Source organism: Atractosteus spatula, chromosome 2 (genome assembly GCF_055471065.1).
Source record: "Atractosteus spatula isolate fAtrSpa1 chromosome 2, fAtrSpa1.hap1, whole genome shotgun sequence".
Classification (NCBI taxonomy): Eukaryota; Metazoa; Chordata; class Actinopteri; order Semionotiformes; family Lepisosteidae; genus Atractosteus; species Atractosteus spatula.
In genome coordinates, this window is record NC_142707.1 from 34830349 (window position 1) to 34857886 (window position 27538).

General features: G+C 38.8%; 1 protein-coding gene across 2 annotated transcripts in view; it reads right to left on the reverse strand.

Annotated features, from left to right (window-relative positions):
* Nucleotides 1-27150, reverse strand: part of lpgat1 (lysophosphatidylglycerol acyltransferase 1) — a 70367-nt gene extending 43217 nt beyond the window's left edge. Inside the window, exons 1-4 of one of the 2 annotated variants that reach the window (XM_088907549.1) lie at nucleotides 26743-27150; nucleotides 26101-26315; nucleotides 25361-25626; nucleotides 2165-2283 (exon numbers count right to left, since the gene is read on the reverse strand). In XM_088907549.1, coding sequence (XP_088763675.1) covers nucleotides 2165-2283; nucleotides 25361-25598 — 357 coding nt within the window. In that variant the 5' untranslated portion in view covers nucleotides 25599-25626; nucleotides 26101-26315; nucleotides 26743-27150. The remainder of the gene's footprint in view (nucleotides 1-2164; nucleotides 2284-25360; nucleotides 25627-26100; nucleotides 26316-26742) is intronic. The other variant, XM_088907558.1, reaches the window with a different exon arrangement.
* Between the last annotated feature and the right edge of the window lie 388 nt (nucleotides 27151-27538).

Genomic DNA, 27538 nt, shown 5'->3' on the forward strand with positions numbered 1-27538 from the left:
TGTAATGGTGATGCGGAATCAGGACCTCAGTGCTTAATCAGCTGATAATTACATTGGTTGTGTGCAGTTGTGCCTTGTTTCTTGCTTGTTCCTTCACCATATAGAGTCTTGAGCCCCTAAAAAATGTCACTTCAGCAGTGAGGCAAATTCAGTTGCTGTATCAGCGATAGAAGGTTCCAGCCTTTGGGCAGACTTGGAAGTTGTGCAGGTACATTTCAATTAGCAAATGATAAAGATATAAAAACATGGCGTCTTATGCAAATAATTAGTTAAATTAAGTAATCGGGATCAGAGGTGCAACAGAACGGAGTCTGAAACGCTCAAGTACTGTTGGCTGCTGGTGCCCCCTCTTCACAGAGAGCTGTAATACTGTAAGAGGAGCAGGAGTGAGTAGGGACCCAAGCTGGGACATTTGGCTGCAATGTGGTACTTTCTGTCTGTCTGCAGACGTTAAAGAAACAAATCCCTACTTATCAAGAGACAGACACATACCAAAGAATTTGCTTCAGTACCGCTTAATTTAAAGTTTGTTAACTTAAAGTATCACTTAGAGTGGAAGGAGTGCTGCATTTTTAAAAGACATCTTTTAATCTGGACAGCAGATTCATATTTTGACATCTTTGCAGATTATCCCTGTAGCTGCATACCATCTTGTATTTTTATAAAACGCCACAATTGATTGGGTATTTTCACCAACCAGACATTTTCACGGCACAGTAGCAGAGGTTTTTGTTCATAAATATAAACACACAACAAAAAAATCATATATTTGTGTTCTTCACAGAGGAATCATCAACCTGTACAATGTCTGTGTTGCTCTATCGTTTTAGACTAAGATGAGACTGGGCATTCTACAAAAAAAATCTTCTCCTGGAGTCTGTAAATTGTGCTTAATGGGAGTCATTTATTTAAAGAAGTCAAAAGAAAACAGAAAGGATACAAAATTGCCATTTACAGGAACACATAGTTTTTTTCCCTATGTTAGATTATAGTAGAAGTTTCTTCTTGATACAAAGTCTCACTACTAATTATGGTTTATACTGCCACTACTGAAATGTTATATGAAATATGACACAATTGCTCATTGTTGTGATACTTTCTTGTTTGTTGTTTAGTTGACACATTGTAAATTTCACCCACATAAGAAGTAAATCTAGAGCAGAAATACTGCAGTTTTGTAGTACTGAACTTGTCATACTCATGTTCAGATATAAATAATATAGAGAAGAAAAAATAGATCCTAGTAATAAAAAGGTAAGTGTTTATGCTCTGCTTTAGCAAATATACTGTACAGGGGATTCTGGCTTATTTACAGTAGAAGGATATGCACTTTAATTCCCTGCCTGCAGTTAATTACATTAAGTGAACTATTGATTGCAAACAAATGGCCGTCTTCAATTTGAAATGGGTTCAATTTCAGTTTGTGAGCCAATTCTAGGCTCTGTCTTTCGGAGACCAGAAGAAACATCTTTTCCTGCACTTCTGCATCACCACCACAAGTGCAAGAAAAAAAAGCCTAGATCCTGGGGCTCACTGTCATTGAAGAAATTGACTCACTCTCTAAGCTATTACACTAATTCAATGAAGCTTTACAGCTAAGGCCTGAATTTTTGTGGTTCATAAAAGTTCTTAAATAAATCAGATCAACCAGTTTACAATCAAAATCTAGTTCTGAAACCATTTCCAGGACATTTTATGTGACCCCTAAGTTGTAGATTTAAAGTACTGGAACCAGACATCATATTTAACCTATTTAATATCTGCAATGATGATCATTTTTAAACAGTCATTGTGTATAATCAGGAAGTAGAAAGAGGAATAATTAAATAAGTGGTGGTTGCAATTAAGTGCAAACAAATGGGAACTTACTCTAAATGACTTGTACACACCCTTGTACACAAGAAAAGAAACACCCTTTAAAAGTTTGTAACAAATCTAAGTAGCACTTAAGGGCACTGCTGAATACTGACACAAACACACACTGCTGTAAATGGATTAAAACTGTTTGCTTTATCTTGCAGGTAAGCACATACTTTTTTATAGAGTAAAAATGCAAGAATTGTGGCTACAGCACAGATGCACCTGTGAGTGATTCTGTTACTCTGACAGAGCCCAAAGCCAAGGAAGAGGCAGGGAGAAGCATGAATGCTGACTGAAAACCTACCGTTCCCTTGTCCTGTAGGCACATCATTAGGGTGCACACATCACCCGTTGCTTGATGGTTGACAATTACCATGGCTTCTTCTTCTGAAATAGGCTTCACATCATCTCCCCACTCTGTTACTGGAAAAAGGAATAACCAAGGTCAAACAAACCCATTAATGTTTCTGTATGCCACAGTTACATTTGGAATGGCTGTACAGTTCTTTTGGGATTCACCAAAACAAAAAATACCTACATACTCTACTATATTGTCCGCACTTGTATAACTGCAAAACAAGACACATTATACTGTTTAATGCTTCCAAACTTTTCTTCCTGGCCTTGCATTAGAAACAAATGAATCCCAAACACTTGCTGTATCATACTCCTGTTTTCCTAACAACAAACACAGACCACATTTTGAAACTGACTGCATCAGTCTTGCTAAGGAGCTTTTATAATCGATCCAGGCTTCAGTTTTATTTGTAAAACAGTGAGTGGAGACTGAAGCAGGGAAATCTGGCTACAGTGTGCTGCTGTGTGTCCACAGATCTAAAAGAAACAAAGCCCTTCTTATCAAGAGACAGACACCAGTACATTCAGGGAATTCATTTCAATATTGCCCGGTGTGAGGTTTAACTTAAATCTTTGTAGCAGTGGACAAAGTTCTGCAGGTTTTAAAAGACTTTTTTATTCTGGGACAGCAGTTTCTTATTTTGACCTCAGTTTCTTCCTGCAGCTGCACACTGTTGTATTTTTAAAAACACCACAATTAATTAGGTATTTTCACCAGCTAGACAGTTTCACAGCATGGCAGAGTTTACGGTTCGTAGTAAATATAAAATCAGCATAAAACAATATCAACATTGTTAGAAAGACTATCTGCAGGTTAAAGGTGTCCTACTTTATCTTTTATACTGTATATTAGGGCTGGGTGATATGGCCAAAAACATTATCACGATAAAAATTTTCATATCAGTCGATATCGATAATTATCACGATAAATGTCAAATCATTATTTCTTTCAAGTTTAAAGGCAGATTTTCTCTCCTGAGTGAAAGTTGAAGAAACCAGACAGTTAATTGGTAAATTAAACAACTCTTTATTTTAAGAACACAACAAACACTTGCCAAACAGCAGAAACATTAAACAAATCTGTTAGCTGCCCGGTCTGCAACACGCACGCGGACTCCCGCAGTATTTTGTGCGCATGCGCATATCATGCGCAAAGCATAAACACATATATCGAACATTTATCGAACTTTTGTTAAAATTATATCAAGGAAAATTATATCGCAATAATTATCATTATCGAATTATCGCCCAGCTCTACTGTATATTAAAATATAACAAGACATTTTACAAAGTTGTTGGCCTAAAAAGACAACACTAGCATTTAAAAATTAGACACAAAACTCCCAATGAAGTAGCAATTTAAGTAGTCCTTGGACTTCATTAAACTGACACTGCAATTTAAGCATCAAAAGTGAAGATTCCTAAAACATCTGTTGAATCCAAAAAAACATCAGTCCATGCAATAAGATGAGATTAAAATGAAAGAAGTGTTACTTGTACAAGAGACCAAGTGACTAGAGATAATTAATAAAGTGGAACACTGAAGAAGGATGTCAAGCGAGCAATTTTCCCATTTTTACACATTAACCTAATGTATTGCAAGTGAAAGCACGAGGCACAGAGCTCAAATTCACCCGCTTACATGCTCTATTTATACAAGTGGAGGAGAAGCCTGATAACATCCCTCCTAAAGATGCAAAGTAAAATTCTTTCAATTTTGGCCTAAACTGCACAATACCAGGAAGCACAGAATAAACTCCATCCCAGTAAGGACATTCACAACCACTGTAAAGAGAAAGGCTATTTACAAAAGAACATGATCAGGGTAGCTGTGTCTTTGCAGCATGTGTCCGAATCTCAAAGCATTCACACCAGAACTTCAAAAAGGGTGTAGCTCACACCTTGTTAGGTACACTCAGGATGAAGCTTGGGACTGTCCCATCCTGTCTTCGTTGCCGACAGCCCAGGTAGTAATTCTCAGGACTGCTGCCTGATATCAGGCACACATTTGTGGTTTACAGTAACTGTTGTTTCTGTGCTCATCAAACATGGCACGACACTCTACACAGATTCATACATCCTGTGCTCCTAGATCATATAAGCAACTTAACTCAATCGCAAATAACCATTACCTACAGAGAAGATGGTGGCTGGAGCTCCTCTGCCTTCGTCCACCCTTTTCATTGCCAGATAATGTCACCGGACTGAGCCAATGGACATCTTGCTGGGCCTGCACCCATCAAGCCCTTGTAGTACAACTGCTCAGCCAACAAAAATATCATCCCTTCTGAAGGGACATGGATTCTTCTGATAAGAATGACGACTAAACAAAGCCTTGCAAAGGTTTCTTTACCACGACATACATCCAAGTTTCACATCTGATCAAAACCATCTATGAAGCCAATTCATAGATGGCGATTATTAGGAGGCCATGATTGATAAGGGCCAATGGGAAATTTGGCCAGGATGCCGGGGTTACACCACTACTCTTTTCGAGAAACGCCCTGGGATTTTTCATGACCACAGAGGCAGGACCTTGGTTTTACGTCTCATCTGAAGGACGGTGCCTGTTTACAGTATACTGTCCCCGTCACTATACTGGGGCATTAGGACCCACATGGACCACAGGGTGAGCGCCCCCTGCTGGCCCCACTAACACCTCTTCCAGCACCAACCTTATTTTTTCCCAGGAGGTCTGCCATCCAGGTACTGGCCAGGCTCACACCTGCTTAGCTTCAGTGGGTTGCCAGTTGTGAGTTGCAGGGTGATATGGCTGCTGGCGAAGCATCCAGAGGAATATATATATTCCTATATATCAGTAACCAGAGGAGTATATTCCTCTGGTTACTGATGCAAATAGTCTGCAGAAACAGCAGTGCAAGTAAAAAAAGTACTACACTACCAATGGCCTCCTAAGCTTCTCTCTGTGTAATCCCCAACAGCTGTCTTATATCTTTATAGGCATTTCTGCATTTGTAACAATACACAATGTTGGATAAACAGTGTTCTACATTCACATTATTTAATTAAAGTCTGTCAAAATGGGAGGACAAAGCTGGGATCTGAGGTGCTATCTGTACGGAGTTTGTCTGTTCTCCACCGTGTTCCCACAGGTTTCAACCCCCAAAGTAAAAAAACGTACTGGGTTAAGTGGCTTCTGGGAAAACTGGCCCTGATCTGAGTATGTGTGCGTTTGTGGCAGGGTGTTCCCTGCAATAGACTGGCGTCCTGTCCAGGTTGTATCCCCACCTTGCGTCTGTTGCTTGCTGGAATAGGCCCCAGATCCCCCACAACCCAGTATTGGATAAACTGGTGGGCAAACAGAAACATTTTGACAGATCAATCCATCTTAGGCTGCCGATGATGGCTACTTTCCGAGAAAGTATTTAACAAATTGGGGGAAAATTTTTTGAGTTTTGAGCCTGCTACCTAAACTCTTTTTATTGTCAGCACCAGTTTCACAGAGACCACTATGAGTTTTACAAACAGCACTGGCTGAAACATAAGGCTGGGCAGCAATCTTTCAATAGGGAGTAGCCTCTGTTAGTTAAAGCCTGGATTCCTTGCTCCTTCCCAAATACCACAGTACCAAAACACTTAAAAGGTCCCATTGCTTATGTTTATATTGGCCTTAAGGCAGTGTTTCTGATTGGCCACCTGACAATCAATGACATGGTAAGTCTCTATAATGCAGTATAAGGTCATATTAGATTTTTAGTCAAAAGCTATTAATTATAACATATGCGAACTGCATTATATATTCACCCATTCACCAAATTATTGTTCTTATATTCTTATAAATTATTATAATTTCCAGTGTTAACTTCCATACTTTTTAAGCCGCTGGTATTTAAACAGGTATTTACCCTTATCTGATTGTATTTCTAAGTTAAAAACACTAAAAATGTGATACCTGCAAAACGAGCCAATCTTCTTTTCATTTAACTTAACATTTTGTATTTTGTCTCCTTATCTGTGCCCTCAGGCACCATTCACAGAAGGTGCTGATCACTAATCTCAGAGCCTGTTTAACTTGTACTGCAGTTCATCACTTAATGTTGGTTTATGGTTGAAAATTTAGCCAGCTGACACAGGAGACAATATTCATTGGAAAAGAATGGAGATGTGTATGAAGTCATAATTATGATAAATAATGATAAACAATACTCCCTATACCATGAGCATCTAGTTTTACTGAAGTGGGAACTTGAAGGAAAGGCTGCTAATTGATTTTTCATATTGTCTTATTTTTGATCAAAGATGTATAATCATAATGTATATTTAGGCAAACAATTTTAAGCAAATTCTAAGCAACAAATGACACTGTGAAGTAAAACGAATATGTTCTGAGAAAAAGACCATGTGCCAGAATCTGTAATCACAGATCAAGTAACACCAGTAGATTGAAAATAAAGAGCAATACCTCCTCAGGTGCCCTAGATCAATAAATATAACTATAAAAACCCTAGTTCAGAACAATCAAATCAGTCACCCTGAAAAACAAAGGGGCACTGGTGTTATCTCAGTGATTATGGGTTTGCATCCACAATATTCAGATTGCTAATCAGGAGTCATGAAGATGTTGACCGCGATATGACGGCAAGTGGTCTCCTGACATCTGTCATGTGCTTGGAAACGCAGGTTGTCTAGTAATCTTGACACTGCAGGTATGGCCAGTATTCTGTTGCTTGCTGGCTCCAGTATATTTTTTAAATCTCAAGCAGCTCGAGTATGACGGCGCTAGTAATCTTATACCTGTAATTTATTTCCTGTTCAATGTAATTTAATAGAATCACACCACAATGAAGTTTCTTTTACTTCCTTCCTCTAATTTCTTCTTTATTATGCATCTGGTTGGCAGCGGTGCCGATTTCTCACTGCAATTAAGGCTGCCAGGCTTCCAGCTTTGTTTGTGCACTGGATTCTATTTGGTCATGGTGATGCAGTTTGGACCTGCTGGTTAAGTATTCTTCTTTATCGGGCACAATCAGGCTTGCTTCAGGTGTAAAGCTTTTCAATACGTCACAAGACCAGGGGGCAGTATTGTTAGTGGCATGATGGGGCAGTAGTTAGCACTGCGGAATTAAAGCACTGGCTCCCTGGGTTTGACTCTGGACCTAGGGTGCTATCTGCGTTGCGTTTTTATGTTCTCCCTGAGTTTGTCTGGGTTTCCTCTGGGTGCTCCAGTTTACTCCCACAGTCCAAGGACATACCGTTGATAGGTTGATTGGCTTCTGGGAAAATTGCCCCTGGTGTGAGTGCGTGCGTGTTTGTGTCTGTGTGTGCCCTGTGATGGACTGGCGTCACATCCAGGGTGTACCTTGCCTTGTGTTGACTGCTTGCCAGGTTAAGCTCCCGCAATCCTGAATTGAATGACGCGGACAGAAAATGGGCGGATGGATGGGACAGTATTGCTGGTTTGAGATCTTTTTCATACATACTGAAATCAAAGCGTTTTGCTGAACTCAGTTTTTCAGTGTTGGTTTAAAAAGTCTTTATCAGCTTACCAGCACATTGGAATTCGTTGTAAGGTGTGGAGCTAAAAGTTTCGTTACTCATTGCAACATTAATAATACATTCATGTATAAAACAAATAAATGTTATGCATTAAAAATAATGAATGTTACTTTTCTTGATAATCAAGTCCCTTACCTAACGCAGAAAATGTACCATTAACTGGAACTAGATTTATTACTACTGTACATCCTTCATTATCGCACTAGTGTTTTTCAATGTAGTGTAACTTGAAACTAAGAACTCCAAATATGGCTCACAAATCTACCGGGTGTTGACATTGTGCCTTTATATACACAAAGGTGTACTGTAACAGTGCAATTCCTCATTGTTTTAGTTCGTACTATTTCATTTTGTTTTAAGCGTTAAAAAATGCTTGCATTTGGGGCAGAGTGGTGGCTCTGTGGCTAAGGATCTACGCCTGTGGCTGGAAGGTTGCCGGTTCAAATCCTGCAGCCCGCAGAGGAATCCTACTCCGTTGGGCTCCAGAGCAAGGCTCTTAACCCCAACTGCTCCAGGGGTGCCGTACAATGGCAGATCCTGCGCTCTGACTCCAGGCTCTCTCCCTGTCTGTGTGTCTCATGGAGAGCAAGCCGGGGTATGCGAAAAGATAATGCAAGAAATTGTAAAGGGTTAATAAAGTGATGTTATTATTATTATTATTACTATTATGATTAACACTTCCTGCTTTTCTGTGCTGGTCTTACTGTCATTGTAATAATTTACTTTGTTGCACTTGTATGTTATCATTGATTGAACCGAGACTTTACATAAACTATGTATATATTGTAAATAACCATAGATAAGATCACCAGATAAGCAAAATAATCATAATACATCCTCTAAGGAACATACAAGTGTATGTTCACAGTACTGTACTATACTCCAAAGTCTTGACCACAGTAATTTTACTGCAATTAACTACTCGTAAATATTAACAGCTCTGAAACTAAAGGTTGTGGATTCTTACAAAGTAACCATCAAAGATAACTATAAACATACAAATATGGCTCAAAAGTAGGAAAAAATGTTTAAATAAGTGCAGAATAACTTTTAAACTGGGCTAGCAAAATGAATGTAACATATGCTTAGATTTATTATTTAAAAGCACTGCCTCTGACATGTTTGCATTAATGTTCAGTTGACAGCAGTCCCTTCCTCTGAATACAACGATGAACTGGTGACAAGCTCCAAAGCCCTATTCATGCCAGTGAAGAAAATTAAATCAAGCTGCTGCAGTATAGGATAATATCCCCAACTTTTCACACTCGGATAAACTCAGTTTAATGCATTTGAATTTTTTCCAACATGCTGAGAGTTCATGCTGAGAGTTCCTTTCCAATATCTGCATGGTAAGACTTACAATCATGAATTGGTTTGTATGCATATATTCTTATAAAAAGTTCTGCACCAAAAACAGCTGATAATAAGCTCAGAAATCAACATCTAAAAGAAACAGTTAAAAAAAAATGAAGACTGAGCCTCAGGTAATAGTAATCTCTTAGCCTAAATCACATTTAAACTCATGCTCAGTCACTTACATGTTGGGCAACATGAAAAAGAAAAAAATGGAAACACTGTTGTAAATCCTCTTTCTTGTCTTAAGCCTCAAGAATTACAGTACTTCAACTAAAATCTGCCAGTTGCAACACAAAGAAAGTCAAAGACACATGGCAAAGGTAAAGACTTGAGCAAGACAAGTAGTGGAGAAGGCCTCCAGGATGAAATGTTAATGTATGTGCAATGCCACATTGTAAAGAAAAGTCCTATTATTCATGAGAATACAGTAGCTTTCTTGAATTTCTACGGAACATAAACCAAAATGCTTCAACAGTATAATCAAATAGACTCTTTGAACAAAAAGCTGCATAGACACACAATCCAGAAGGCACTTTTTACCATATACGACAAGAACTCTACACTTACTGTACCTCTTAACCAGTTAAATGTTAAAAGCATTTCATCTGCCACATCAAATGTCACTCTCCTATTTTTCCATTTTCAATTCCTTAATTTGGGAAACTAAACACTTATTTTTGCAAAAGACAAAATGTTAAAAAAATCTAGGAAGTCATGACGTCTTTAAAAACTCTGCTGCAGATTCAACAGAAATAGCTTATCTAAATCAAATAGCTGTAGAACCACAGAAATAGATTAAACCAAAATTAGTAGAAATTAAAAATAATCAAGATGTTCACATTAACACACTTTTAAAGTAGCTACAGTACAATTTTTGTACTTGATGAAATACTAATGCTAAATGTTACTGACCTGCAAAACAAACAATTGCATCCTTGAACTGCATTTTCATATAAATAAGTACTGAAATTAACTTCTGTAAACATATTAACAGAGAAGCTGATTCTCCCACTAGCATTTATTGATCATTAAGCACTGAAGGAGAGACTTTGTACACTGGAATGCCTGTACAATGAATCAACAGTTCTCTTTGCTGAATCACAAGTTTTGACTGGAAGAGAGAATCTCTAATAATAGTTTGGAGTATTTGTTCTTAAAAATAGGTTTTTCACTGCTAGTTGAAATAAATAGGTTACTGTGTAAAGAGAGATTACTGTTACTTATGCAGACATACATAACAATAGCACAATATGAATGGTGGCTCAAACCTTTCATGTACCTTTGCAGGTTGCATAAATGAGATCAGTTTTCTTGGTCTGCAGACATTTACCCATTCCAGTCACAGAAACTGTACTGGTTGTCATAAGATGAGGGTTTTGTCAGGGGCAAAGGGAGATGAAGTCCTTATGTAAACTGAGATTCAGGTCTGAAAAATCAGACAAGTAACAGAAGAACCATGATGCCATGTCTTTACATCTGTGCTTTAAATGTGAAGCCAAACCCTGTAATTGTGGCAGTAAGTCAGCTTCTATTTTTAGTTTAGTGCTTTCAAAGAAAACATTCCAAAACAAAGTTTGACAACATACGCATTGACTGTAGGTAAAAGCATCATTATATGGATTGGGGGCTACAACTGCTCCCAGGGAAGCTAAATGTGACAAGTTAAACATTCAAACAGAAACCAAAAGACTAACATCAGTCCTGCAAATTGGAAAATGTGCAAAAAGGGCAAAGGAGGGAATTGATTTTTTTATATAAGGAAAGCAATTACAATTCCTTACACTTAAAAAAAAGTACTCAGGTCCCTATGCCATGACACTATAGCAGCCAAGGAAATGTAGAACTTTACCTACTATTGCATAACTGCCAGCTAAATACTGCTGGCCCTGCGAGCCCAACACAATTTCAAACCTCAAAGCTTTGGCAAGCACACAAAGTCCCATTGACATCACTACTACATATTATCTCACATTAACAGACGAGGCCTGCTAAGCAGTATGGGCAGTTACCCATGTCAGTTAGAGTTGCAGGAACAAGAAAAACCTAATAACTCCCTCAGCCACTTCAATGTCTGCGATAGCAAACTGCTTTATAAATCAGGCCACCTTCTAATATTTTATTTCTAAAGGGGGGAAATTACATAGTATTAACTATACAAGAAGAATAAAATATGTCTACTTTCAGCGTACTTCTCCTAATCGGATTTCAACTTTCTTACAACTTTTTCCTTTATTAGAATGCCTTGGCAGCAATTTTAAAGTTAAGATGTTTGAATACAGCAAATACAGAGCTACTGAAATAATTTCCAAAAGCTACAATGCCAGGTTTTCCTCTGTAAAGTTCTCATTCAATAATATATAAAGCATTGCCTATTACAGGAAAAGGAACAGAAAAATATGGTAAAATGTTAAGTCAGAATTTAATATTTATTTGCAGCTTTAATAAAAACTAACTAGCAAACAGAATTTACTGTACCAGATGCATTGTGAGGCTGGAACCACACACAAAAAATTCCATGTCTAGGAAGCTGCCGCATGGTTTGAGATAAGCTTGTTTTTTAGATCCCTAAAGAATAGCAAAACTGTTACTAATCAGCATTAACTCATGCTCAATTAAGTCTGAGGGACAACATGCAAGTGAATCACACACCTGCCACACCAGGGCTGCTATTCACTGGAATGCTTAAAAATTCCCAGCTCCCTTTCTTTTGTTCCAGAAGAAGCTGTGAATGTTGATACTACAATACTCCTGTACAGTTTGCTAGTTGTTTTTTGGTAACCCCAACTATCCAACCATCCACAGTCAGACTGCCACTTATTCCTGGAAAAGGGCTGTAGCAATGTGGCTCTTATCCTTGGAATGACTGAGATGCCAATACCCAATCCTCAAAGACAATGAGCCCATGGATAAACTCATGGACCTCTTCGGGATCTACAGCAACGAAGACAGAACATTTTGTACACCACGTTAATAAACCAACCAAGGTTAATAAACTAAATCAACCAAGAACAAATTGTCCATTACAATCAATGCCTGAAGAGAATGCATTGAAACTGCAGGGCATTTATTGGAGCAACCTTATCGAAGAAACTTGCTCCAGGGGATAAGGGGACAGTCAGAGGGTCTCACTTCTGATTTGATCCCATGCCAACCCTGCTCCAGAGTCCGCGGCTCAAACACACACCACACTACCGTAAGCCAATATTCCGGCCTTTTTCAAGAAAGGGCTGGATCAGATCCTCGGATTCATTAGCTACTAGCTCCCAGAAGAGCTAGATGAACTGAATGGCTTCCTCTCATTCATACTCTCAATAATGTTCTTAAGAGAGTACGCATCTCATTTTATTTTCTTTCAATAAAGACTTATCTGGAGCTGGAGATAGATATGTGATCCTTAAGTTTCTCGGTTTCAGGTTCAGCTTGAAGATTGTCATGGCGAGACATCTCTCCTGGGCAAGATTTGATCACGCCGATAACAACATTCAAGGACTGAAGTCCAACACTCACTGCAGTGCCAGTTTCTTCTCACAGATCCACAGAGAAGTAAGAAGTCTCATATGCATAAAGGACTTGCTGTGCTTTGGGATTTCTGCTCTTTTAGCTCATTTTTGCTTATTGCAGAATTTGTACCCAGCCCCTTCTTTAGACACACTGTGCAGTTTCAGTATTAATGTGTCACCTCCCAGGCTACAAGCAGGCCTGGAAACACATGATATTAATTCTGGCTGCAATAAAGAACTGTCCAGAGGAACAAAACTTCAAACAACATATCAGCTGGTCCTGCTGCACCCTTTATGTCTTTTTCTGTGCAGTTTTTAAGGCCCTTACCTCAGAATATTATTTTCCACTTCAATCCCTTTGGGTGGGTTTGCATTAAGAACATATTCTTACAGAACCAAACACAACAGCAAGCACAGCCATAACATTTAACAAGTATCTCTAGACCACAACTACCTTCAGCAAACATTTTAAAATGATCTTTCTGGTGAGACCCTAAGCTAAGCCACCGAAAGAGAACAAAAGTTTTCAATCACCAACAGGGGCAGTAAATGGGAGTGCTGCTGTAAGGGTGCCGATAAGTTCATGTGTGGCTCTGTTGCAAGACTAGTCTTAAAAAACACTTCTAAACATTGTCAGCTGTAGCTATAGGCTGGAAATGTATCAAGACATTGTAAGCCATTAATATTTGAGAAAGAACCATGAGTGACAGACTGTCATATATGCCACTGGGAAACATCAGGAGTTATCAAAGGGCTGAATTAATTGAAAAATGTATTCTCACCACTAGTCTGGTAAAGGAGCTGATGACTCCAGAGTACATGAAGTGCCTCAGTACTTGCAATGCTACAAAAGGGCTAACTCAAAATCAGCAAAGTACCATGTAGTAAATGTCAAACTAGATATATATATCAAACTATATAGGCCATACTGCAAAGCAAATACACAATGCAGTAAACTAAATTACTAATTGTATACCATTCATCAAGCTACTTTTTGTCCATGTTGCGAAACAGACACACTATGTCATATGGAAGAGATCAAATATGCATCACAAACTACATATACATCCATCAAATCATTTTTTAACTGCTTCTTCCAGTTCCTTGGAAGCCAGAGCCTATCCCAGGAAGCAAAGGGCACAAGGCAGGGTACACCCTTGATGAGACGCCAGTCTGTCGCGGAGCACACACATCTACATTCACACACTCACACCAGGGCCAATTTTACCAGGAGTCAATTACTCTATTAGCAGTAGTAGAACCCAACTAGCATGTCTTTGGGTTGCGGGAGGAAACCAGAGCACCCAGAGGAAATCCACGCAATCAAGGTAGGAACTGTGCAGGCAGGTTTGATTCCAGACCAGCACCAGGTCTGGAGTTGAACCCAGGGTACCAACACTATGAAGCAGTAGTGCTAACAACTGCACCACCATGCTGCCCTACTACAAATACAGAAATCTATTATCATAAAGCAAAGTAGACATATGACACAGAACACATAAAATACCAAATATCTACTGACGTTACCACCGTGTAGTATCTTAGAAGAAGCCTGGGCCTGGCAAGTACCAGGATGATGGATCTCTATAGCCGAACCTGCACTCTGTCTGATGTGTTTGTGTTCCACATTCCCGGTGTTTTTACTTGCGCATTAAGTGGAATGTAAAAACACAAATGAGCTATATAATGTAGTGTTGATTCCCAATATCGTATCCCAACAATCCCCCAGAAAATTACAGTGTGCTAGGAAGAGTGCTAACAGTGTCCCCATGCTGTCATTCAGAACCCTGTGGCTGAGAGTCTTGACCCGCTGATAAGCTCACAGACCACATAAATAACGATAAGGTGTCAAACTACGTTACAGATCCCGTTTAAAGGTTCATTTAAAAAGCATTCAAACATTGAAAATGTAAAGTTTACCATAGGGGTGAACCAGTACAGAGTGGCTGTAAACTACATTACTCCGACTGTCCAACTGCTAATATCTTTATATACCTATTTATTATTTTACCATCTGTGTATAAAATGAATCTGTTTTAACTGTCCAGACCTCTGCACAATCACCCACAGCTGTGGCAGTGTGCCATGGTTGGCACTAGTGCCATTTTCTTATTTTACTACTTTTGGAACAAATTAATATACATCATGTTGTCAAAAAGAATAGCAGCATTCAATTTCAATGCATTTGCTATCGTGTCTCGACAATGCCCCACGTACTGCTGGGCGATTTTCAAGGTGATTACAATAACAGCTCCCATTTGTTTGTGAAAGATTTAACGGCGGTGGAACCAAAAACTTTGGTTTCTCTCTGGTGGGTTAATTTGCATAGGCTCTTACATGAACTGAGAGAGGGAGATGGAAAAAGTAAATTTTACTGAGCAAACAAACTGTAGACGTCAAGCTAAACTGTCACGATGCTGTGAATTAATTTGGGGCAAATAACTACACTTATTTTCCAGGAATTGAACCCCAATAATGACAGTAAAGGAGGCATCTTTTCTTAGTGCCAATCCCCTGTTCTGTGCATTAATAAGCTTTATGACACAGTTTATATCACAAAAAGAACGGAGTGACGGGGAATCATATCACTTAATGACTCTGCGGTTTACAAATGCCTGAAGAAAATGGCCATACATTTCTTGTACTTCATTTTTATTTTTAAAAGAGGAAAAAAAATTAAACATATCAAACACAAGACATCAAACATCAAACACAAACATCAAAGAGAATACACAACTGCAGCAGAATGTTTTCTTGACAATTTATGAACCAGGGAGAAAGTTAAGATAAAAAAGCTTTCCTATCACATTTAAAATGTGTTACCATAAACATTTACAAGGCAACGGTCATGAAAACTGTCTTAATTATTTATTTTGGCCACCCTGTGTGACTCATGTTTCTTAAGCAGTAAGAAGCAACAACATCCTAATGGGAGAGAAGCAGGCAACAGCAATATACTGTATGATTCATCATACGAAAAATGGTCAACCAGGAATTAATCATTAGCAAATTATTTGTTAGGAGCTATTAAGAGTATAATAATCATAATCTTTTGGTTCCCTACTACATGCTTATTTTGAGAGTGCAATTTCACTGCTTTCTAAAAAGACGACACAGGAAGCTACAGTAAGTGCTATAATGGCCCAGGATACGCTTACAGTGACAACTTCAGATTGTAAATATGGCTACAGCACAAATATCAGTCCTTTTCACCGTCAGATCTCTACTCATTCCCGTGACGCTTTTAATTTGGCAACTTGAACAAATGTGATCGTCTTCAGCATACACAGAAATACCCCAGGCAAGTCACTCAATATTATCCAAATCACAATATACACAAATTTACATAATCTACAATATAAGACATTACCTTTAAATGAAGTGTTTCCCCCTTAATTGTGTACTACTATAAAAGAGGATTGGCTAATTATTCAAATAATGAATCTTTCTTTACACTTCTTGAACATCTACCTTAATTCATCAGGTGACCCCAGAAGTACCTGTCCTTCATGAATAATGCATGATTCTTATTTACACGGCTCATTCAAAAGCAAACCGCCCCACAATGCCCTCCCCCAGATGTCCTTCGGAAGAAAGGAAAATGAAAATCCAAACTGACTCAACCTTTCATGGAATTCTGGGCAGCTGCCCTATCCGCTATGAGGTGAATGCATAATAATCTCAGTCTAAATTCAGCCAGGCACCAAACTGTCATGCAACTGTGTCAGTGCCTTTGTAACACAAGGGTGGGAGACTGTGGATAGAGAACCGGATGACATTTCAGAACACTCTAACCTCACAGAGAACAAAGTAAATAAAACAGATACAGCAAATGCAGCAAAGAGCAAAAGTTTACTTTGAAAAGCAGTTTACAAATGCTACCACAACCCTAATCTAACTCAGCTCATGCATCTCATGAGCTCATGCTGATAGCCCAGCTATCAGTTCTAGCTAAATAAGAACTGACTAAAAAAAAAAGGCAATCAGAGACCGGAAAGTCACCCCTGTCCTGTCCCATCCCAGTATCAGAGACAGAAAGCTTACATCACAGAAGGACACTAGATCTCAAATGTCTCTGGGCTCTCCAGTCAGCTCCTATTAGGACTAGGGGATTCGACCCCTTCTCCCTTCTCTCTCAAACGTTCACCCCACTGAGGAGTTCCAAGCCCAGCCTTCACTTCACTCTGTCATGCCTGTCTTTGCCATGCTGTTTCTCAAACCAACCACACTGAGGTATTAATGTCTATACCACCCCTCTGAGACGAACCTCCTTTTTTAAGGCTCTGTTAACTACAGTTCACCCTTCCCATTTAGCTTGGAAACATTAAACTACCATCCCGTTGTTTCAAACATTGGGATGAAGCAAGATTCTAGGATTATGCAGGTATTTGGCTGAGGATCTCCAAAATCTTTGTCTCTTCTTGTCTTACAGTCTTTAAGTCTTATATGCCACTGTAGAACATTAAATAAAGCTATCACTCCTCTCACTTTCCCTCTACTAATAACAGAAATGGGCGAATGTGTTTTTTCTGTAGTTGGCAATATCGTTTATATTACTAATGTGATGGTTAAAACTGTACTGTATGGGATATTTTAATATGAACAAAATAAAAAGGTATATACATGAGAGACTGAAGAGAAGACAAATTTAAAGACAAGAAAAAAGAGACAGCTTTCTACATTTGTTTTGTTTTGGTAATTGTTTGGTAACAAGGGTGAACTCTTAACTAGCCAAAACAGGAAAGAAATGGTTGCCATGGTTTTCAGACTTTAACACTGGATTCTTTTGTGGTCTTCTAAAATCTACAGAGGGATTGGTAAAGATCAAAGCAACAGAGACTAAGAGTATGTTTCTTGAAAATTAGGAGAAATATTAAAATATATATGGTACTACTTTAAAATTAAAAAAGAATGAGAAATGTATGGGCTTATATAAAGAGCCATGGTGTAAATCCTTATTCTCCTCAGACCCATCTGTGTGCTGATTCATCATCTGCACAATTCTCGATGTAGAAGGGGCATCCCAAGTAGCTGAAGCAGTTAAAGGTGCTCGGCTAAACACAGGCTGAGTTCTAGGATCACGAGTCCGAGCCTGTGTCATGTCACAAGCCAAACATGCCCAGCATTCCCCAAGCAACTGCATACAAAAAGGCCAAGGTTAGGGTAAGATTAGACACTCCAGGCACGGTTGGCTCACAGCAACAGCGACCCCTGTGGCCCCAGGGGAGTGTGTTGCCAGTGAGGTATTAAAAGCTCACGGGCCCGAAAGGGGATGGGACTGCAAACGTCTCCTCATCCTCTCCCATGTGCGGTTGTGAGTTCACAGCTGAAAGCCGAGGTGTGAAAAACACATACCTAGCTTTTATAAATTGGGTTACAATATAATTAAAGTTATTATAAAGTTAAACGTCGATTCCTATGTAAAACAAAACTGTTGATGAGTTTGCCTCCACACATTTATAGTTTTCAAGGGCTGGAGTTCTACAGGTTGATGTAATTTTCAATTAGCAAATCATTTAAACTTAATAAGTCATTCAATTTTCTTATCCAAATAATTGGTTTAATGAAGTAATTAATGTCTAATATGGAATAAAAATGAGGATCGGGGCTGCCCGTCGTTTTGTCATGAACCTCAATCTTGTCAAGCTTTGCTTTTTAACTAGGAAAGCAAGATGTGACAAATACTGTTGTGTGTCATTAAGATTGCTGAAAGATAATTAAAATCCACATAGATCTGAACTTGCTGAAATGTTTGAGAACAAAATGAAGTGGATTTAAAAGATGTAAAAAGCATAATTACACCAGTTTCTTTGATAAGTTGTCAGATGTGGATAACTTTAAACATGCTATCCAACAATTAGATGAGAGGAGCGCAAACATTTCTGCAAACCCATCTGTGATACAACTTTGCATGCGAGTCAAACTAAGGGTGAGTATTTTCAGGCATTTATTATCATTAGGAAGACTTAGTGCTGTTTGTTAAAGTCTAGTTAGTTGCTAAGGCAACTACACCAAAGAATGTAGCTAGATCCATGAGCTTTCAAACATGGTCAGTTACCTCCCTGTAATGTTTAATCAAGATAAACCTTTGGACAAGGCAACATCATAAACAATGGAAAAAGTTGATAAGAGACCCTCCTTGGAAGATCATCATCTTTTCCACTGAAATCCTTACTCCCATAATCTTTTACCTACCACAGACAAATTACAAATTATCTGACTTGTATTCTCTAAACGGAAATAAAAAGCAAGATAGTGAAACTGTACACGTGAATCACAAAATTGTTATGTTAACAGTATTACAACTTTTGCGGAACTTGAGGTTCCCTTTTCTGTGCCGCTTACAACAGTGCTATACATGCACAGCAGACCAGCTCATTACCCAGCTGGTTTCATTAGATCATTTTCTGTATTGATCATACAGCAAGACCTGCAAGCAAATCCTTAATGGTCAACCAGTCATAAATCCCATGCTTTCCTCTACCATTTGGAGTTGAAGAAAAGATGATTTTCTTCCAACTCCAAAGGAAAAAAAGTGATGAAATGCCCTTTTCAACATTCCACAAGGTCAAAAACACACCTTTTCATCTCAGACTAAAAAGGATATACGAAGAAAGAAAAATACTCATATGACAGACTACACACAAGAGCCTATATATACTATATATTTTGAAAACCTAAGTACACTTAACAAAATAGGAAACTACACTACAAGAGCTAAGGAATGAAAGAATGAACAATCACTAGGAATAACAGGTGTGCTGTATCTTTCAGTTTATCTGATCAAATCACAGACAGCTCTTCCAAGAACAAGTCCACCCAGGCAGAGGGAACAGGCCTTTAAATAAATTATACAGCTATTAGGGGAACAAAGCCTGAATAAACCTCATTTTCCATCCCCATTCCACCCATTGTTCTCCTGGATCGTTCACGCACACAGGGGCTGCTTCATCAACAAGAGAGACATGCCATGTAAAGCCAGCAGCCACATTCACCCTGCAGCTCACAACCAGTAACCCAGTGAAGCTCAGGCAGGTGAGCCTGGCCAGCAGCTGGAAGGGAGACCTCCTGAGAAAGAGAAGGTTTCAAATAGAGGTCCTGACTCTCTGAAGTCATTATAAATCCCAGGGTGCTTCTCAAAAAGTGTAGGGGTGTTACCCTGGTGTCCTGGCCACATTTCTCATGAGAATGAACTCCTAACAATCCCCATCTATGAATTGGCTTCATTACTCTGCTCTCCTCCCCACTGATAGCTGGTGTGTGGTGAACGTTCTGGAGCACTATGACTGCTGCCGCATCATCCAGGTGGATGCTACAAACTGATGGTGGTGGAGGTGAATTCCCACTGCCTGTAACGCACTTCGAGTGGAGTGTCCAGAAAAGCGCTATAAAAGTATAAAGAATTATTATTATGTAGCACCTCTTTTTATGAAAAGGGATTTAAATCCCAGAATGGAGGAAGAGGGTGAACAATCTGACAGGCAAGTCAGCACAATCACTGCATTTTATAAAACTAAAGAGCATCAGTGTCGTTCAGTGCACATCAACATACTTTCAAGGTTAATGAGCAAATGTCTCAAGATCAGTCACTGAGGGCAAGTCATTTGGAACCTAAGAACAATGACTTATATTTTGTATTGGCTCTCTGATTGCTTTTCATCACTTTGAATGACGTCTCCTGTATCTTTGTAACCTTGGCTGATCTCTTATTTTACGAAGCAACGCTTTTGTTCTACTACAATGAGATTCACTGGCCTCCAATTCTGCTGGTAAGTTTAACTGACCTGTTAGAAATGCTGACTCATAGCTCAAGTCTTTACAAACCCACATAAAATTCGAGGGCTTCTGCTTGTTTACGGCTACAAGCATAAAGATCACAGTATCTGCAGTTAAAGAAGTCTGATATCTGCTTTGACATTGCATGATAAAACATGCTATTAATCAGGAGTTTTTTAATGTAAATTTTCCCCCCATTACCTTTTACAGTTGCAAATAATAAATGAAAAATGATACTGACTAGCATTGCTGCATATACATATAATACACTAAATGGCACCCAAATTAATAAAATGTAATCCTTTAAACAATGAAAACCTATACACAGACCACGAGAAAGAAAATGAGTCTTTACTGCTAACTGCTTGACAAAGTTTAACAGGGGCTAAATGCTAAATTCCCTTCACTTTTCTGCATTAACTATATTCTCAACATAATGTGCATTGAGATTTGCTACAACTACAAACATGTTTAAAAAAAGCAATGAACTAACCTGTCAGCTAAATAAAAATAAAACAAAAATATTTGTATATTGTGTATAACAATTAGGCAAACAGATGCATCAATATCCTTGGATTCTGTGTTTTTTACGGTATACAGCATTATAAAAATACACAATTTAAATGAAACGCTGGGGTGGTCTGAACTTTAAACTGGTGAAGCAGTCATATTTATTACACTGCTATTTCAATACAGTACCAAAACTGCCAATACTGATTTATAAAGATAATCAATTTCTCTCCCTCTAGGAGACCTCTGCTCCCACTTTGGAACCATAATTACCTGGGGATGCCTTAAACTGTACAATTCAAAGTTACTTCAATTTTCAAGGACAGTCACTACTGTTGCATCAAAACACTGCTACTGTAACATTAAAAAAATTAAATTGATAAAACCCTTAAGTTCACATGTGGTCTAGAAACAGAGATTTTGTGGAATGTAACTTGTATTCAGAAACTGTGAATAATTTTACTATGAAGCGTTAACTGGTCTTTGTGTTTACTTACAATTGTGTGAATTTGTACCCGCAGTTTGCCTTTTCCAACTAGAAAAACTAAAAGTGCTAAATTTAAAAAGGAGACCTCCTCTACACATCACAGTTGCTCATCACTTTGCCTCATCAGTCCCTCAAATAAATGTTTATAGCTGACACTGAAACTATCCCTTACTAAACATTACTAATAATATACATGAATTTTTTCACATGTATTTTTGCTGGTCAGAAAATAAAGAAACAATCGCTCTGGTAAGGCAAAATATAGTAATACTTTATTTACTTATAACAAATAGTTCTAAAAAAGAATCCTACCAGGCGATGAATATGTTTTTCTACATTAGGATCTACTGAAGAGGCCAGAAGTGCTTCATGCATCTTAAAGAGAGGTGTTATAATAATCACAAAAAAGGCAGAGCAATAACCAAATAGTACGTTATACTCTAATCCCACCATACCAACACAATGATATCCTTCATGAGGAAAAAACACAAATTGGTGGAGGAATGACACCTAACTGTCGCTTCACATATATTGCTTCCCATAGCTGTGTGAGAGTAAGATCTTCACCAGGCAAGATGAAGACAAGACCTACAGCATTTTATATTGCTGTTCATTTTGATGTGTTTCAATGAAAAACAGTCAATTTACACTGAAACATTAGGGTAAAAAATAAATAAGGGAACATCAACAAAAAAGGAGAACAGATTAAAACAGCCTTTTGTTGATTTTTTTTTGTTTCTAGCTATGTTGCCTAAGGCCACGAAAACTGTCACCAAGTCATGGCTCTTAATGCTGACATATATGCGCACAAAAGTTACTAGTGGGTTTCTAGTATATCTCATGCAATATTAGAAACTTCTTTCTTTCTGACAAATCTTTCTGGTTAGAAAAAAGACAGATATTGCATACAGAGCATGCAGAAACATATCTTATACTGGGCACAGGAAGTTGTCATCTTTGGGCACATTTACTATAAAGTATATGTCAGAAAAATCCTTACTCAACTTCCAGAATTTTGTTGCGTTAAATGCCACTTCAGTCAGGCCACAAAGGATGTCTGAAGCAATAACAGCAAACAAAATGTCATTACAGCCGACACAATATCAAAATTTAAAAAAAAACAGGCATGTAAACACTAAATGCATTTCAAATTAAACCTGTTAAGTCAGAAAGAGCGTAACAGACCAACCTCTGGTAATCGTGTCTGCTAAAAATGTGTTAAAAAGCATAAAATAAGATCCTGTCCATTATTATTCCAACCAAATAAGAAAAGCATTTTAGAATTGTCCATGCTGTAAGAAAAAAACTGACCTTCAGGTACAAGGCACAATAGATAACTTACTGTAAGTAAAACTGAACATATTCCATGAACGTTTTGAAAATGCAAAAAAAGCCTCCAACACATTGTACACATTTAGAAAGGGCAGACAAGGTTTAAAGGAAATCTTGCAAATCCCCGAGTACGTCCTGGTTAGTAGTCAACGGTTGGAGAAAAGTGCAATGAATAGCAAAGACTCTGAAAGTGGGAATACACGCTTGTCAGCAAAAATGCTGCATGTAGATAAAAATAAAAGGAGGACACAGTGTGACGCATGGGCGCATTTATTAACGAAATGTGTTGGCTTATAAATTTTCTACGGTCAGCAATCAGGTATACGGCACATAGCTATAAGTCAAGCCAGTCGTATCAAACTACCTCTACATTAATATAAAATCAGTTCCCATTAAATGTATTAATTTGAAAAATTTGTTACCGACTCCTTCTACAATTTCTGTAGCATTACCCATCTCCGCAATATGAAACTCTATGGGATTATCCACTCCCCGCACGTGCAGGGCACCAGCTAGCATTTGAACAGCAAGTTCCAAATTCCACGATGCGCTCTGAGCACGTGTCTTTATAACCGCTATTCAACATTCACACCGTGAGCCCAACAAGCAGTCAAAAATCACAAACCACCCCGATTTAGGTATATGAAATTCCTCTGTGTAGGCTGTACCTGATATAAAATATAATAAGGAGCAGAGCCGCCAAACTATTAACTTGAGCAGTTTTTTTTCTGTCCCGTTAAACGAACAAAGGGGAGTATGCGTTTTCATTACGTGTTAGACTTCGGACGTAGGAAAGCTTAAAAGTTACTATTAAAAACGTAAAGGTGACAATAACATTTATTTCCTTTACGCTCTACAGAAGTCTTTTGCAGTTTGCCCTAGTACAAAAAGATAAAGGAACATAATTCCGGTGAAAATAAAACACAGAATGCTGGACTTCGATAAACCACGTTTTCATCCAGGCATTTAATAATCAGAACGGTAATGTACTATACCGTACCAAATATTTCTGATAAAATGTGTATTATGAATTGATACAAAACTACATACAATAGGGAAACAGTTCTGACTACATGGGACGTTCTGAGTACGTTCGCATGGAGGACTTGTTCATTTTAGTTGAAAAAGCTGCATCAAACGAGAGGAAGATTGGCTAGCAGATGCAATGTGCTCTTATGTCCTTAACACAAAGTCGGTCATTAAAGAACTTCACCAGGATATATTTCTTTCAGCACTGAGTCTTTGATGGTACATCGGGTTTTCACAATAAGCCATTTACTTCAGCTACTTTGAGACGTGTTCCCAGACTTTGATCATTTTAATCCAGATGTATGAATTATTTTATCCAAACTCAGAAATACTACTGTATATTTTAGATTTACATACTGTAGTTGTTGAGCATTCACTGAATACATGATACAGGTATGGAATCATTGCAGTAGTATTGTCCCTAAAACAACAGACATATCATGTGAAATTTCATTTATAGACATTTTATTTCACTATAACCAAAACAGACAAACATTAAAAAAGTTAAGACTCATTTGCTGAAGTCTTCTGAAATTGTGAATCAGTCCCTGGAGATGCAGGGATAAGTCTGCAGAAGTCTGATATCACAGACTGCAAAAAAATGTTTCACAGTTTACGCAGTTTTTGAAAACAGCATTCTCCATGCTTTTGCTCCCACAAGCTCCCAAAGAAGAGCGCTTAGCGCTTCAAAATCATATTTTTTTACAACATTTCTAAATACAGAAAAGCACCATCTCAAAAATCATTCCTTACTGCTTTTCCCCAGTTAGCTTTCTCGAATTTCAGGGAAGAAACTCTTAGAGAAAATGAATTATAGGCAGATGCACTTTCTCTGGGACAATTCAAATCAGAAGTTATCAAAATGAAAAGTAAAAGAAAATGTGGGACACAGAATTTGTTGTAATTTGTTTTTATCCTCCATGTAGCATTAGAAAGCCTCTTAAGCCCTGATTCCATGTCACAGCAACATCTCAGAAGCACCGGGCCCCTGGCTAGACAGAGCACAGGAAGTTATGGAAACACAGGCAGGCCTAGACAGAAGTGTCAATGTAAGCATATAAGGATACAGTACACTGAACAAAATATAAAAATGAAGGAGGGATCTCTGAAAAGCACCAGAACATTCATACTTGACCCAAATTCTTAAAACACTCACATGCAGGAGACAGGTAAAAAACTAAAACAAGGCACAGCAACATATAGGTGGGCTACTCTATTAATACTAAGGCCATGATTGCACAGTGTCTGTATTTGAGACAATAAAGGAGATAATTTACAGTCTTATGTAATTACCTGGACAGCAATGTGATCCCACGTTTGTGAGTGGAAGCTGGCAGGTAATTCTGAGACAGGAGTGAAATATGAGTTTGAGGAGTTTGAGGACCTTAAGGTACCCTCAGAGTGTGACAATACAAAATTGTCATTGAAGGAATTCAGAAATAACAGGTTGAGAAATGTGACTGCAAGGCAAGTAAAGATTAAATCTAACAATGACAAACACTCCAATTTGTAAGCCAAATAGCAAGTAGCAATACACAAAAAAACATTCCACTATACATCTGATTCAAAAGAGTCAGTCAACAATTCCAAAAAGCAGTCACCGTATCATCCACATTGATGCAGAGCGTCCTCTTACCTGTGTATCCTGCCACCCAGCCCCAAGACGACACCATTGCTAAAAGCCATTTAAACATGACTCCTTCAATAGTCCAAAAAGTGTGACTGTCCATCAACCTCAAGGGTTGCAGTGCTATTAAGTATAAAACATAGGAAGGAATGGCAACGAGATTATTGATGATCATGAAGGCGAACCGGATGATAGCCTTTAGCAGAATCCAGCCCAGCCTGCGGGCTTCTTCAAAGGTTAGGGCCATTCTCTTCCCCTCCCAGCTGTAGTTCTGCCTGTAGTGCGAATAACACCAAATTAATATGACCAGCAGCCGTAGGGCAGTACAAATTCCACGAGCACATTCAATGAGCAAACAAGACGTGTCATTAAAACTGGGGCGAGTTTTAAACCTGCGTTTAGGATAAAACGGAGACCGCTGCACTTCTTTATTTTGAGTTTGCACGAAGATTCCCAAGAAAGTACTTAATCAGCTATTTACGAAAAAGCTTCCATTTCAATTTAAATAACTGATTTGCAAATAAGCATAACAACTGTAGTAGTTTCAGTTTCCATTTTTAATGTACCATTATGATCTCACAAACTGGAGGTCTTGTGAATGCTACTGGAAGTTAGAAGTTGCCTGAGCAGTAGAAACAGAAACCCAGTTACACCCTGAATGCAACATTAAGGAATTTAGCATGTCACCCTCGTGGACAAACGCCAGACGTTCACGGCTACGCGAATGTTTCATGTTACACGTAATTTACCTCACGATGCAGCCTTTGCAACAGGCGCCTTCAGGATCATGAGCTGCGGAAGGCCGAGGGGTACGATCGCGTCTCTTTCTAGGCTTGCATTAGCGGCTGCGGGGAGGTCACGGGCACAGCCGTCTCTCCGGCTTCGGAGCTAAGACGCAGCGGAGAGCGCGCTCAGTCTAGTCATAGTGCTGCTAACAGGGAAGTGACGAGACTGAAACGGGTTTCTGTAAAATAAACAGCAATATATCTAACAATAAACGTCCATGGGTTACACAACGTGAGTAACCTCATTAACTTGGATTCCTTTCGAGTCAATTGTGCCCACTGCTCTTCGTTGTATTTATAACTGATTCACAGTATCAATCGATCTGATTAAAATGATCTTAAATCGCAGGCGTGTTTTGTTGGTAGGTCTCTTACACACCTCGTACAGTCATATCGTGGTACGATCCTATTAAAAGAGAGTGGATTAATCTTTTTCACGATTTCCCTCGTATGTCTTTTCGGAAGCCTCTCCGCACGGAGCAGAGTTCCCTTTCTCAATGAATGTAACGAAGGGCTCGTTTGCCTTGTGCATACAAAGTGCCCCCGATCCTGTGGATCAAATCTCTCACGGTGCAAGGAGCTATTAACATTTTAAATCCTACTCACACTCTTCAGCCCCAGTGCAAACGCCAGCTGATCTAAAAAAGATGGATGTCTAAAGCCAGTCACATGTAGTTTCTTTCATATCCAGGGTGTTATTCGTCAAGCCAGGAAGACACCTTGCCGTTATGCCGCCCGACCACATCCCGATTATTTAAATCGACTTCTTTAAATGCGTGCTGACCAGTTTAGATATGGATTCTTCAGCACTTGAGCACCAGATGATGAGCATTTACAACACCCGCTTTTTTTTCAGAGTTAGGAGAGTCCTTCGCGTCTGCTTTCAGCTGTGCTTGGAAAATGTCCTGAGGTATTCATGTATCTGCTGCGCGACCATGTAAACGCACTTTTTTATTACAATAAAGATCCCGTTAAAGTGCAGTACTCTGTTGTAATTTGCTCAGTTTTATTAGCAATACTATCTCCTGCAGCCGCCCCGAGGAGAATCTCTTTATGACGTCACCTCTGACAGAGAACGTCGCTGTGCGCACGCAGCAAGGGCAGAGAATACGATGCAAGCAAGACCGAAAGGAGGTACAGAGAAGAGCCCATGGATTTATTATAACCTGCAGTCTCTTCTGAAACGTTTTGGCTCCCTCTCTGGCCCAATTGGTGCTACGCTTCTCTTTAAGTCCCCCCTTTTCAAGGTCACCAACAACATAACAGCTGGTGAAGTGAATGGAGATTTCAAAAACGGGACGGAATGAGGACGTGAGGGCAGTGATGTTAACAGAACAGTACTGCTTTTTCACTCTTAACACCTCTGAGAACGACAACTTGATGGTACTTGTGTTATGAAGAA